The sequence below is a fragment of the Carcharodon carcharias genome, chromosome 13 (assembly GCF_017639515.1).
Source record: "Carcharodon carcharias isolate sCarCar2 chromosome 13, sCarCar2.pri, whole genome shotgun sequence".
NCBI lineage: Eukaryota > Metazoa > Chordata > Chondrichthyes > Lamniformes > Lamnidae > Carcharodon > Carcharodon carcharias.
In genome coordinates, this window is record NC_054479.1 from 103,119,584 (window position 1) to 103,133,248 (window position 13,665).

At 43.1% G+C, this 13,665-nt stretch overlaps 1 protein-coding gene across 1 annotated transcript in view; it reads right to left on the reverse strand.

Annotated features, from left to right (window-relative positions):
- Positions 1 to 3,518: 3,518 nt before the first annotated feature.
- Positions 3,519 to 13,665, reverse strand: part of actr6 (actin related protein 6) — a 45,063-nt gene continuing 34,916 nt past the window's right edge. The window contains exons 9-11 of the mRNA XM_041203630.1: positions 6,264 to 6,435; positions 5,570 to 5,708; positions 3,519 to 4,384 (exon numbers count right to left, since the gene is read on the reverse strand). Of these exons, the coding sequence (XP_041059564.1) occupies positions 4,255 to 4,384; positions 5,570 to 5,708; positions 6,264 to 6,435 (441 nt within the window). The 3' untranslated portion in view covers positions 3,519 to 4,254. The remainder of the gene's footprint in view (positions 4,385 to 5,569; positions 5,709 to 6,263; positions 6,436 to 13,665) is intronic.

The following is a 13,665-nucleotide window of genomic DNA, read 5'->3' on the forward strand; positions in this document are numbered from 1 at the left end:
CTCCACTTTCCTACTGTCCCCCCCCAATAACCCTCAACTCCCTTGTGTGGATCAAAAATCCATCCACTTCAGCATTGAATATATTCAATGTCTCCACTGCTCTTTGGGGAAAAGAATTACCCTCAGAGAATTTCCTCTTCTCTGTCTTAAATGGGACACACCATATTTTTAAATTGTACTCCCTCGTTCTAGATTCCTGAGGGAAAACATTCAGCATTTACCCTGTCAAGCACCCCCAGAAAGTTTTAATAAGATAACTTCTCATTGTTTAGGCTTAATCTGCTCAATCACCTCATCCCAGCTATCAGCAGTGAACTTTCCCTAAACTACTTCCAATACAAACATATTCCTCAAGTAGAGAAAAAACTGTACAGTACTTTAGGTGCAATCTCACCAATGCCTTGTACAGTTGTAGCAAGACATCCCTTTTATATTCCATCTCCTTTGCAATAAAGGCTTTTGACCACTCAAATAACTTATTTATATCCCTTTGCAGACTCTTTGGGTGGCCTCTTGTCCAAATCAGCGGAACTTTTGCTTGTCAGTCAGGTTTTCTGTCCGCCTGCGACAATTCTTGCAGTGGTGGGACTGGAAAATCCTGCCTTTTGTATCCTCCACACAATTTGCCTATATTTGTGTCATCTGCAAATATGGCTATATCCGTGCCATTACAAGAGATTGTAAATAGTTGAGATCCCGGCACTGTTTCCTGCGGCATTCCACTAGTTACAGTTGGCCACATTTCCTGTTAGCTAGCCAATCCTCTATCCATGAGCTATCTTGTATAGTAACATTTTATGTGGCACCTTATCAAATGCCTTTTAGAAATCTAAATACACATCAGCTAGTTCCCGTTTATCCAGCCTGCATGTTACATCCTCAACTCTAATAACTTTGTCAAACAATTTCCCTTTCATAAAACTATGTTGACTCTGCCTGATTGTATTATAATTTTCTAAATGTCCTTCTACTACCACCTTAATTACAGATACCAATATTTTCCGAACAGAAAATGTTAAGCTAACTAGCCTATAGTTTCGGCTGTCTTATCTCTCTGCTTTCCTGAATAAATGTGTTACATATGCAGTTTTCCAACCTGCTAGGACCTTCTGCCTCATTGCCCTACCTGTAGCAAAAGAAAATCACAGCACTTTGCCGTTATAAGGATCTGCCTTTGGGCATAAAGTTCAAGATGTACATGAAGAGTACAGTTTTTCGACGTTTAGAAAGTATCTCATTCCTCCTTTTTAGCTCCAAGGTGGATGACCTCATGTTTGAAAGTCACTTGTCAATTTTACCCATTCATGTTATCTATTTACATTCCTTCATAATTTTGTTTGTCTACACTGATTAGAATTATGCCCATCTTTATGTCATTGACAAATTTGTATATATAGTTTTCTATTAATTTAAGTTGTTGATAAATACAATGAATTGAGGCTCCAACACAGATCCTTGGAGTACACATTCTGCTAATTGGATTACCTGTCCATTATCGCTGTTGTGTCTCCTCTTAGCCAATTTCCTAACCAGATCAAACCTCCAATTCCATGGGCTTTAACTTTAGCTAACAAGCTCTTTTAAGGCACCTTTATCAAGCATCTTCTGGAAGTCCAGATAAAATAATATCCACAGATAATACCCCGATTGATACTTTAGTCACCTTCTCAAAAAATTCAATCATGTTGATTAGGCATTACCTAGTCTTTACAAATCTATGTTGGTTCTCTGCAATCAACTGAAAATTTCAAAGCTTTCCAGTCACCTTATCCTTAATTATAGACACGTGATTCCTTGACAACAGATGTTAGGCTAACTGGTCGATAATTGCGTAGCTTCCTTTTCTCACCTTTCTTAAAAAGGCAAGTGGCCTGCATAATATTCCAATCTAAAGGTATGGTTCCTAAATCAAGAGAACTTTGGAAGGTAATAGGGCATCCACAATGTACTCATCTACTACTTTTAAAACTGCGGGATGGCAACAATCTGGTTCTAGGAATGTCACTCTTTTGTGCCATTATTTTTTTTAATGGTGTTTTGCTTATGTTAAATTTGGTGAGCTCCTCTTGCTGAGTCAATATTAGTTTCCTTAGGATGTCTGGCATACTGACTACTTTCTCTAATGTAAATGCTGATACAACATAATTATTCAACATGTCCACTATTTCACTGACAATATCACCAATATCATTTTTGAGAGGCCGACAATGCTCCTGACCACCCTCTTTTCCAGAATATTGTTACAATCTCCGTAGACTGATAACATTTTAAGAAATGTGAACTTCCAGTTAATAGCTGAAATGGCTGCCACGACAAGATTTCGGTTTTAAAACTTTTACTATAATAAATAACAAAAAGAACTTGATTAAACCCTATTTTCTTTTAGTCGGAAACTTATACTTTAAACCACAGAAAGGAACTCTTTTTATACTCATCACACACTCCATGGGATTATAGTCCTTATAGTAAACAGCCCACAGTTGCTCCCACCTTCCAATGGATTTGCATTTCCCCATTTCACAGTAGTATCTTCCAGACATTCCCTTAGTTTTCAGAGAGTTTTCAGAATCCACTAGCACCAGCAGGAAAGCCTGTCCTGATAATTTTTTCCCCCTCTGAACACAACAGGGCGAATCTCCCAGAGTCCTTAGATCACTACAGTACGTGTCTTCAACTAGAGACCATCTCCTCCCCGCATCTGGCTGTGGTAGTTTACAAAGTCAAGCAGCCTCTTCTCTGCTGACCACACAAAAACTGCTATTTTGATTAATAGGGAAGTCTTTAAACTAATCTCAAAAATTGCTTCCTCTGCCCTCTTCCTTATGGCAATGTGAAACACAACCTGGTAGAAATGCTGATTAGTTATTCTTGAATCCAACTCTTCATCTTAAAAGTAAACGAATGACTAACAGAACAGCTGTTACAACCCGATACTTTCAACAAGTTTCTGGGGCCTTGGGAGCCTCAGTCTCCACTATTAACACAGGCTGCTGCCACTGTCTCCAGGTACCTTGCACCTTCTTCCCAGTGAAACAATCCAAGTCTTTCTTTGATCGCTATCAATCAAACCACCCAGGCTTACTGTTAGGCAGACCTCAGAACAGGTCACATGACCCCCTTTATTTTACCCTAAATATAAACCTCATAATTGTAACAATATAGTTGTAAAAAATTGTGTTGATTTTGATATCCCTTGCGCAAGTTTCTTTTCATACTCTTAGTAGCGCTTACAATTTGTTTTGTCACCCTTTGCTGTTCCTTATATCTTTCCCATTCACCAGGACCAGAGATATTTTCTGCATTTTTGTATACTTTTTCTTTTGGGTTTTTTTTGTTGTCTTTTACCACTTTATTCATCCTTGGCTGTTTTTTGAAAGTAGAGTAGAGCTATTGCTTCTTCGAGTTATAAACTGACTCCATATCACAAATCTTTTTTTGAATACTTCCCATTGTTTTACCCATTAATAGATTACAGACTAACAATACATAATAAATTTAGACACATCACACCTCACATGTCACAGATGCAAATTTGTCACATTTTAAAACAAATGGATAAAAAAGCCAGTCTAACCTTAATAACTTTAGAATCTTAAGAATGGTTAGCCTCTAATTGTAAAGGAAATTGCAGTAAATGGACACACCAAATTACATACAATAAATTCTTTTACACGGATAATGTTCTTGTCCTTATAAATACATTCTATCTAATGAGAGCAACATTAAAGGATATTCATTATATATCAATAATGATGCTGTATGTTTTTATTAAACCTGAAAAAGTGCATACGTTTTTAAAAAACGATTATAATAGTATTTGGAAGTCCAAAAGAGTAGTTAGCCAAAATGAACATTCAAAGATTCTTCAAAAATCAGATATGCAGGGAAAAGTTTCCTCCTTTAATTGTGCAGTGAAATCATAAGCGTGGTCTTTTTTAAGGATTATGATTTGTTTACACAAAATGCAAACAGGAAGTCTTCACCAGTGGCCTTGTTCTCCTCCTCACAGTTCAGTTTTCTAAATAAATAACTACAGAATTGCCTTTGACAAAACTGTCAGGAATAAGCTGCAACATTAATGATTCAGTCAGATGATTACATCTTTGTTAAGGCAGCTATTCTGATTCATTATAATAGTTTATAACCAGCATTAAGATACCCCTTCTCTCTATTCAAAACGTGTCACTGGCGCAATCTGCAGTATGATTTTCTTTAAACTCATCAATTTTTCTAATTTAAATAGTTTTTTTGATTTCAAACATCAAACTTCTCTTCACAGATGCAGTGCCCATTTTCTTCATAATCATCTTTGGTAACAACCAAGTCCATGAAATCTGAGCTTTCAGAAAGCAGTTTTCCACCTTCCCATGAATGTGTGATAGGGCTGCAAGGAAGAAAAAACACCTAGTGTAACTGCTTCATTAAAGATCACCGTTTCATAGCAAAACATAACGCTCATTTATAAGAAAATTGAAAATTGCATATTTCATGAAGGGAGGATCCCTTCGTCAAGAACTGAACAAATTCATTTGATTTTGTGCTGTAATGGCACTAAGCATCTTCCTGCGACAAAGCTCATGTGACTGTAGCAAGCGTTTGTGCCCTCTCCTCTCTTCCCAACCCATATCCTTATTTCCACATCAGATTTCCTAACGATCCTTTAACTTTCCTTCAACGTGCTCACTTGCAGCAGCGAGGAGGGTTATTCCAGTAACTTCCATAAGTGTTATTCTTTCCACTTGTACTACTGGATGGTGGGATGCCCTTGGTTCTAGACACTCAAGTCATCAGAACAAAGCTGCAAGAAAGCATCCTCAGAGAGAAAGATAGGTAGCAAGGGAACTAAAGTGCAGACAGAATGGGTGATTGCTAAGGCACCAAATCGGGCAAGCAACTATGTGTGCATATGCGTTCGGTTTAAAAATGTAAAGTTGTCAGCTAATTCCTAAAATGAACATTAGTAATCCCATCACAGATATTTCCACTAATGCCCTTTTATACACTGACCCATGTAGCTGGTGTATGCAAACACTTTTAAACAGGCTTAATAAATCACAAAATAATTACAGCCTTGAAATCACCATGTATTTTTGTGCCTGCCATGTACTGTAGAGTTTGACATAATACTGAATAGGAATTAAAACTACATCCATAATCAGCCCATTCTCCCTGCAGAACAACATGATTGAGAGGTAATAACCCCAATTCAGTGATAATTCACATCTGCCAGGAAATAAAGTCAGCATATTGTCCAATGTAGAGCAATTTAAAGTGAAAACAGGTGAGGATTTACAATAATTAAAGTTTACTTTTTTTAAAAAAACTGTTTAAATTAGGATAGAAAGGAGAATTATAAACAAGACTAACACGATTCTATACTGGGGACATTCTTCAGCTGCTCAGAATGGTGCTAGGAAATAAGGTGGGAAGACACAGTCAACTGTTCATCCATTAACTGGCATACAGAATGCCTAGTATGAAAAAGTGCAAAGGAAAGAAATGGGAATAAAATGTATTCAAAATACAGTTTAAAGGTTATAAAATATGCTATCTGTGCGAGAAAACTTACTTTTCAGGCAGCAAAACAGAGACATCATAATCACATGGAGTAAGAGATCGGACATCAGCATAAACACGATCTCTGAATCCTGGTAAGAGTGCGTTGCCACCAGTCAGGATGATGTTCTTATAGAAATGCGGGTGCATCTCTGGTTTAAAAAAAAGGTTTAATTTTTAAAAGTTGGATTTGAACATATTCGTATAGACAGCGTACATTAACATTTAAATATAAATTATGATACTGTTGGATGAGCACATCAAAAGACTTTCCTCTATTTTAAAATCTCATCCTTGTTTTCAAATCCTTTCATGGCCTTACAATGCTGAGATCCTTATACTCCTCCAATTCTGACCTGCTACTGATCCACGATTTTCATCACTTCACCATTGTCGGCTATGCCTTCAGCTGACAAGGTCCCAAACCCTGGAATTCCCTTCCTAAGCATCTTCGCCTCTCTGTCCTCTAAGAAGTGCCCTAAAATCTATCTGTTTAACCAGGTCCTATCCTAATATCTCCTTAGGTGGCTCAGTGGCAAGTTTTGATTGATAACACTCCTGCAAAGCACCTTAGAGCCTTTTACTATGTTAAAGGTACTATCTAAACACAAGTGGTTTTTGCTGTTGCCTGAATATAGATTAGGATTAGAGCAATATATATGGAAAAAATAAGATGAAACTTGGTCTCCTTTTCTGAAGCTACTCACCTTCAGGCAAACTTTGCACAGAATGAACTATTGCTTCCGGTATTCCCATCTCCTGAATACCAATGTCAGAAGGGTGAAAGAGGATTTCAGGAACAGCAAATCTCTCATTAGTCAGACGCAGAATCTGTTCACTTGTCTTGTACTTTCCATTAAAAACCATCTCTTCCAGAGGCTAAATCAGAGGAAAGAATCAGAAGAAACCACATTTGAGAAATCCTTATAAAAATACTCAGCAGATAAAAACAGAAGCCACAAGATCATAATGCAGATTGTCAACAGCTAAATACAAATTAACTTCTGTGCTTAAAACGTGTAGTACTTCAACAATTTGAATTAAATATGCGCTTAGGTGGGAGTGAAGAGAGCAAGTCTGAGGTGAAACAGCACAAGAGAATAAAAGATAAAAGATGGGAGTACCCGAGGTGGAGAGTCAGACAGAGCAACAAGAAAGAGTCAGAGCAGGAGCTGAATGTGGAACACAAAGAAACTCAAAAAAGTGTCCTCACAGCCATGGAGGGAGCAGATTTGTGGGTAACAGATGAGCGTTTGTTTTATTAAATTGTCCCAGTGTATGCGCATCATGTTCCATTTAGGAACTCTAGGACACTTCATGTATCCTGTGCAAGTCTTTCTTTTTGAATGCAGGAAGTGCTCCCAGTTGCTTGTGCTCAAATTCCAAGTTTCAGAATTTGAGGAGTGGCTGGAGTCATTCAGTGTGCCTGGGAGTCTAAAAGTTTCCACAAACGTACATTCCATGAGGTGGTTACTCGCTGCTATAGAAGCTGCAGGTGGTGATAAAATGGGTGACCACCAGGCAAGGTAGGAGAAAGACATAGTGCAGGAATCACCCAAGCCAGTGGCACTCACTAATCGGTTTTCAGTTTTGAATACCAAGAAGTGCAGTGACTCCTTAGAGTAAGAATACAACCCCTGACACAAGAGATTTAACTGTGTACAGTGGAAGAAGGAAGAATAAAAATGCATTATTCACCGGGATTCAGTAGTAGTTCTGAGACAAGATTGGTAGGCACGATTAAATTGAAACAAAACATTTTATGTGCATGTAAATTTGTAAACAGCTAGCTGCGGAAAAGGTTGGGCCTATTAAGAATCCAAAGAGAAACTTTGATTTGGAGGCAGAGAGCAGAGCATAAGTATTAAATGAGCACTTCGCATCTGTCCTCACAAGCCAAATGGATGATATGAAGGTTACTCAAAAAGAGAACCTGGAAATAACGAGCATCCATGTGGGCCACCAGCAACAGCAGAATTGTACTCAACCACAATCTGTAACCTCATGGCCCGCCATATCCCCCACTTTACCATTACCACCAAGCCAGGGGTCATCAACAGTGCTATCAAGTAGCACTTGCTTAGCAATAACCTGCTCACTGACCCTCAGTTTGGGTTCCACCAGCATCACTCAGTTCCTGACCTCATTACAGCCTTGGTTCAAACATGGACAAAAGAGCTGAACTCCAGAGGTGAGGTGAGACTGCCCTTGATATCAAAGACATTATTTGACTGAGTGCAGCATCAATAAGGCCTAGCAAACCTGGAGTCAGTAAGAATCAAGGGGAAAACTCTCTGCAGGTTGGAGTGATTCCAAGTACAAAGGAAGATGGTTGTGGTTGTTGGAGGTCAATCATCTCAGTTCCAGGACATCACTGCAGAAGTTCCTCAGAGCAGTGTCCTAGGCCCAACTATCTTCAGTTGCTTCACCATAGACCGTCCTTCTATCATAAGGTCAAAATTGGGGATGTTTGCTGATGATAGCACAATGTTCAACACCATTCGCAACTCCTCAGATACTGGAGCAGTTCATGTCCAAATGCAGAAAGACCTGGGCAATATCCAGAATTGGGCTGACAAGTGGCAAGTAACATTTGCACCACACAAGTGCCAGGCAATGACCATCGCCAACAAGAGAGAATCTATCACCCCTTGACATTCAATGACATTACCATCACTGAATCCCCTAGCAACATCCTGGGGGTTACCACTGACCAGAAACTGAACTGGACTCGCCATATAAATACTGTGGCTACAAGAGCAAGTCAGAGGCTAGGAATCCTGCAGCAAGTAACTCACCTTCTGATTCCCAAAGCCTATCCATCATCTACAAGGCACAACTCAGGAGTGTGGTGGAATACTCTCCAGTTGCCTGGATGTGCAGCTCCAAAAACACTCAGGAAACTTGACACCATCCAGGACAAAGCAGCCCACTTGGTTGGCACCTGTTCCACAAACATTCATTTTCTTCACCACCAATGCACAGTGGCAGCAGTGTGTACCATCTAAAAGATGCAGTGCAGAAACTAACCACGGCTCCTTAGACAGCACCTTCCAAACCCACAGCTGCTATCATGTAGAAGGGCAAGGGCAGCAGTTACAGGGAATACCACCACCTGGAAGTTCCCCTCCAAGCCACTCACCATCTTGACTTGGAAATATAATCGCCGTGCCTTCACTGTCACTGGGTCAAAATCCTTGAAGTCCCTTTCTAACAGCACTGTGGGTGTACTTTCACCACAGGGACTGCAGCGGTTCAAGAAAGCAGCTCACCACCACCTTAGGGATGGGCAATAAATACTGGCCTAGCCAGCAATGTCCACATCCTGTAAATGAATATAAATAGAGATGACGTACTAAAAAGACTGGCATTACTGAAGGTTGGTAAGTCATCTGACCCAGGTGGAATGCATCCTAGGTTGCCGATAGCAGTAAAGCTAGACATAGAAGAGGCATTGGTTAATTTAATCTGATTGGATAAAGGAGTAGGTGCCAGAGGACCGGAGAGTTGCTAATGTTATACCATTATTCAAGAAGGAAGAGAGAGATACAGCAGGGAACTCAAGTTAATGAGAAGCATAACAAAAACAGAAATACCTGGAAAAACTCAGCAGGTCTGGCAGCATTGGCGGAGTAGAGCAAAGTTGACGTTTCAAGTCCTCATGACCCTTCAACAGAACTAAGTAGAAATAGGAAAGGGGTGAAATATAAGCTGGTTTGGGGGGGGGGGGGTTGTTGGGACAAGCAAGCAGTGATAAGAGGAGATAACCAAAAGATGTCACAGACAAAAGAACAAAGCGGTATTGAAGGTGGCAATATTATCTAAAAGAATGTGCTAATTAAGAGTGGAGAGCAGGACAAGCAAGGTAGCTCTAGTGGGGGTGGGGTGAAATAAGCGATGGGTGGAATACATTTAAAAATAATGGAAATAGGTGGGAAAAGAAAAATCTATACAAATTATTGGAAAAAACAAAAGGGAGGGGGAAGAAACGAAAAGGGGGTGGGGATGGAGGAGGGAGTTCAAGATCTAAAGTTGTTGAACTCAATATTCAGTCCGGAAGGCTGTAAAGTGCCTAGTCGGAAGATGAGGTGCTGTTCCTCCAGTTTGCGTTGAGCTTCACTGCAACAATGCAGCAAGCCAAGGACAGACATGTGGGCAAGAGAGCAGGGTAGAGTGTTAAAATGGCAAGCGACAGGGAGGTCTGGGTAATGCTTGCGGATAGACCGAAGGTGTTCTGCAAAGCGGTCATCCAGTCTGCGTTTGATCTCTCCAATGTAGAGGAAACCGCATTGGGAGCGATGAATGCAGTAGACTAAGTTGGGGGAAATGCAAGTGAAATACTGCTTCACTTGAAAGGAGTGTTTGGGCCTTTGGACGGTGAGGAGAGAGAAGGTGAAGGGTCAGGTGTTGCATATTTTGCGATTGCATGGGGAGGTGCTGTAGGTGGGGGTTGAGGAGTGACCAGCGTGTCATAGAGGGAACGATCCCTACGGAATGTCTCCGCAGGGGGCGGGGGGGGGGGGGTGAAGGGAAGATGTGTTTGGTGGTGGCATCAAGCTGGAGTTGGCGGAAATGGCGGAGGATGATCCTTTGAATGCGGAGGCTGGTGGGGTGATAAGTGAGGACAAGGGGGACCCTATCATGTTTCTGGGAGGGAGGAGAAGATGTGAGGACGGATGCGCGTGAGATGGGCCGGACACGGTTGAGGGCCCTGTCAACCACCGTGGGTGGCAAACCTCGGTTAAGGAAGAAGGAGGACCTGTCAGAGGAACTGTTTTTGAAAGTGGCATCATCAGAACAGATGCGATGGAGGCAAAGGAACTGAGAGAATGGGATGGAGTCCTTACAGGAAACGGGGTGTGAGGAGCTGTACTCAAGGTAGCTGTGGGAGTGTTAAAATTAAAGTTGGTGATATTATCTAAACGAATGTGCTAATTAAGAATGGATGGTAGGGCACTCAAGGTATAGCTCTAGTGGGTTTTTTTTTATATTTTTTTTATATATATAATAGGGAAATAGGTGGGAAAAGGAAAATCTTTATAATTTATTGGAAAAAAAAAAGGGAAGGGGGAAACAGAAAGGGGGTGGGGATGGGGGAGGGAGCTTACGACCTAAAGTTGTTGAATTCAATATTCAGTCCAGAAGGCTGTAAAGTCCCTAGTCGGAAGATGAGGTGTTGTTCCTCCAGTTTGCGTTGGGCTTCACTGGAACAATGCAGCAAGCCAAGGACAGACATGTGGGCAAGAGAGCAGGGTGGAGTGTTGAAATGGCAAGCGACAGGGAGGTTTGGGTCATTCTTGCGGACAGACCGCAGGTGTTCTGCAAAGCGGTCGCCCAGTTTACGTTTGGTCTCTCCAATGTAGAGGAGACCACATTGGGAGCAACGGATGCAGTAGACTAAGTTGGGGGAAATGCAAGTGAAATGCTGCTTCACTTGAAAGGAGTGTTTGGGTCCTTGGACGGTGAGGAGAGAGGAAGTGAAGGGGCAGGTGTTGCATTTTTTGCGTGGGCATGGGGTGGTGCCATAGGAGGGGGTTGAGGAGTAGGGGGTGATGGAGGAGTGGACCAGGGTGTCCCGGAGGGAGCGATCCCTACGGAATGCCGATAAGGGGGGTGAAGGGAAGATGTGTTTGGTGGTGGCATCATGCTGGAGTTGGCGGAAATGGCGGAGGATGATCCTTTGAATGCGGAGGCTGGTGGGGTGATAAGTGAGGACAAGGGGGACCCTATCATGTTTCTGGGAGGGAGGAGAAGGCGTGAGGGCGGATGCGCGGGAGATGGGCCGGACACGGTTGAGGGCCCTGTCAACGACCGTGGGTGGAAAACCTCGGTTAAGGAAGAAGGAGGACATGTCAGAGGAACTGTTTTTGAAAGTGGCATCATCAGAACAGATGCGATGGAGGCAAAGGAACTGAGAGAATGGGATGGAGTCCTTACAGGAAACGGGGTGTGAGGAGCTGTACTCAAGGTAGCTGTGGGAGTGTTAAAATTAAAGTTGGTGATATTATCTAAACGAATGTGCTAATTAAGAATGGATGGTAGGGCACTCAAGGTATAGCTCTAGTGGGTTTTTTTTTATATTTTTTTTATATATATAATGGAAATAGGTGGGAAAAGGAAAATCTTTATAATTTATTGGAAAAAAAAAAGGGAAGGGGGAAACAGAAAGGGGGTGGGGATGGGGGAGGGAGCTTACGACCTAAAGTTGTTGAATTCAATATTCAGTCCAGAAGGCTGTAAAGTCCCTAGTCGGAAGATGAGGTGTTGTTCCTCCAGTTTGCGTTGGGCTTCACTGGAACAATGCAGCAAGCCAAGGACAGACATGTGGGCAAGAGAGCAGGGTGGAGTGTTGAAATGGCAAGCGACAGGGAGGATTGGGTCATTCTTGCGGACAGACCGCAGGTGTTCTGCAAAGCGGTCGCCCAGTTTACGTTTGGTTTCTCCAATGTAGAGGAGACCACATTGGGAGCAACGAATGCAGTAGACTAAGTTGGGGGAAATACAAGTGAAATGCTGCTTCACTTGAAAGGAGTGTTTGGGTCCTTGGACGGTGAGGAGAGAGGAAGTGAAGGGGCAGGTGTTGCATTTTTTGCGTGGGCATGGGGTGGTGCCATAGGAGGGGGTTGAGGAGTAGGGGGTGATGGAGGAGTGGACCAGGGTGTCCCGGAGGGAGCGATCCCTACGGAATGCCGATAAGGGGGGTGAAGGGAAGATGTGTTTGGTGGTGGCATCATGCTGGAGTTGGCGGAAATGGCGGAGGATGATCCTTTGAATGCGGAGGCTGGTGGGGTGATAAGTGAGGACAAGGGGGACCCTATCATGTTTCTGGGAGGGAGGAGAAGGCGTGAGGGCGGATGCGCGGGAGATGGGCCGGACACGGTTGAGGGCCCTGTCAACGACCGTGGGTGGAAAACCTCGGTTAAGGAAGAAGGAGGACATGTCAGAGGAACTGTTTTTGAATGTAGCATCATCGGAACAGATGCGACGGAGGCGAAGAAATTGAGAGAATGGGATGGAGTCCTTACAGGAAGCAGGGTGTGAGGAGCTGTAGTCGAGATAGCTGTGGGAGTCGTGGGTTTGTAATGGATATTGGTGGACAGTCTATCACCAGAGATTGAGACAGAGAGGTCAAGGAAGGGAAGGGAAGTGTCAGAGATGGACCACGTGAAAATGATGGAGGGGTGGAGATTGGAAGCAAAATTAATAAATTTTTCCAAGTCCTGACGAGAGCATGAAGCGGCACCGAAGTAATCATCGATGTACCGGAGAAAGAGTTGTGGAAGGGGGCCGGAGTAGGACTGCAACAAGGAATGTTCCACATACCCCATAAAGAGACAGGCATAGCTGGGGCCCATGCGGGTACCCATAGCCACACCTTTTATTTGGAGGAAGTGAGAGGAGTTGAAGGAGAAATTGTTCAGTGTGAGAACAAGTTCAGCCAGACGGAGGAGAGTAGTGGTGGATGGGGATTGTTCGGGCCTCTGTTCGAGGAAGAAGCTAAGGGCCCTCAGACCATCCTGGTGGGGGGATGGAGGTGTAGAGGGATTGGACGTCCATGGTGAAGAGTAAGCGGTTGGGGCCAGGGAACTGGAAATTGTTGATGTGACGTAAGGTGTCAGAGGAATCACGGATGTAGGTGGGTGCTACATTCAAAAACAGTTCCTCTGAAGTGTCCTCCTTCTTCCTTAACCGAGGTTTTCCACCCACGGTCGTTGACAGGGCCCTCAACCGTGTCCGGCCCATCTCCCGCGCATCCGCCCTCACGCCTTCTCCTCCCTCCCAGAAACATGATAGGGTCCCCCTTGTCCTCACTTATCACCCCACCAGCCTCCGCATTCAAAGGATCATCCTCCGCCATTTCCGCCAACTCCAGCATGATGCCACCACCAAACACATCTTCCCTTCACCCCCTTTATCGGCATTCCGTAGGGATCGCTCCCTCCGGGACACCCTGGTCCACTCCTCCATCACCCCCTACTCCTCAACCCCCTCCTATGGCACCACCCCATGCCCACGCAAAAAATGCAACACCTGCACCTTCACTTCCTCTCTCCTCACCGTCCAAGGACCCAAACACTCCTTTCAAGTGAAGCAGCATTTCACTTGCAT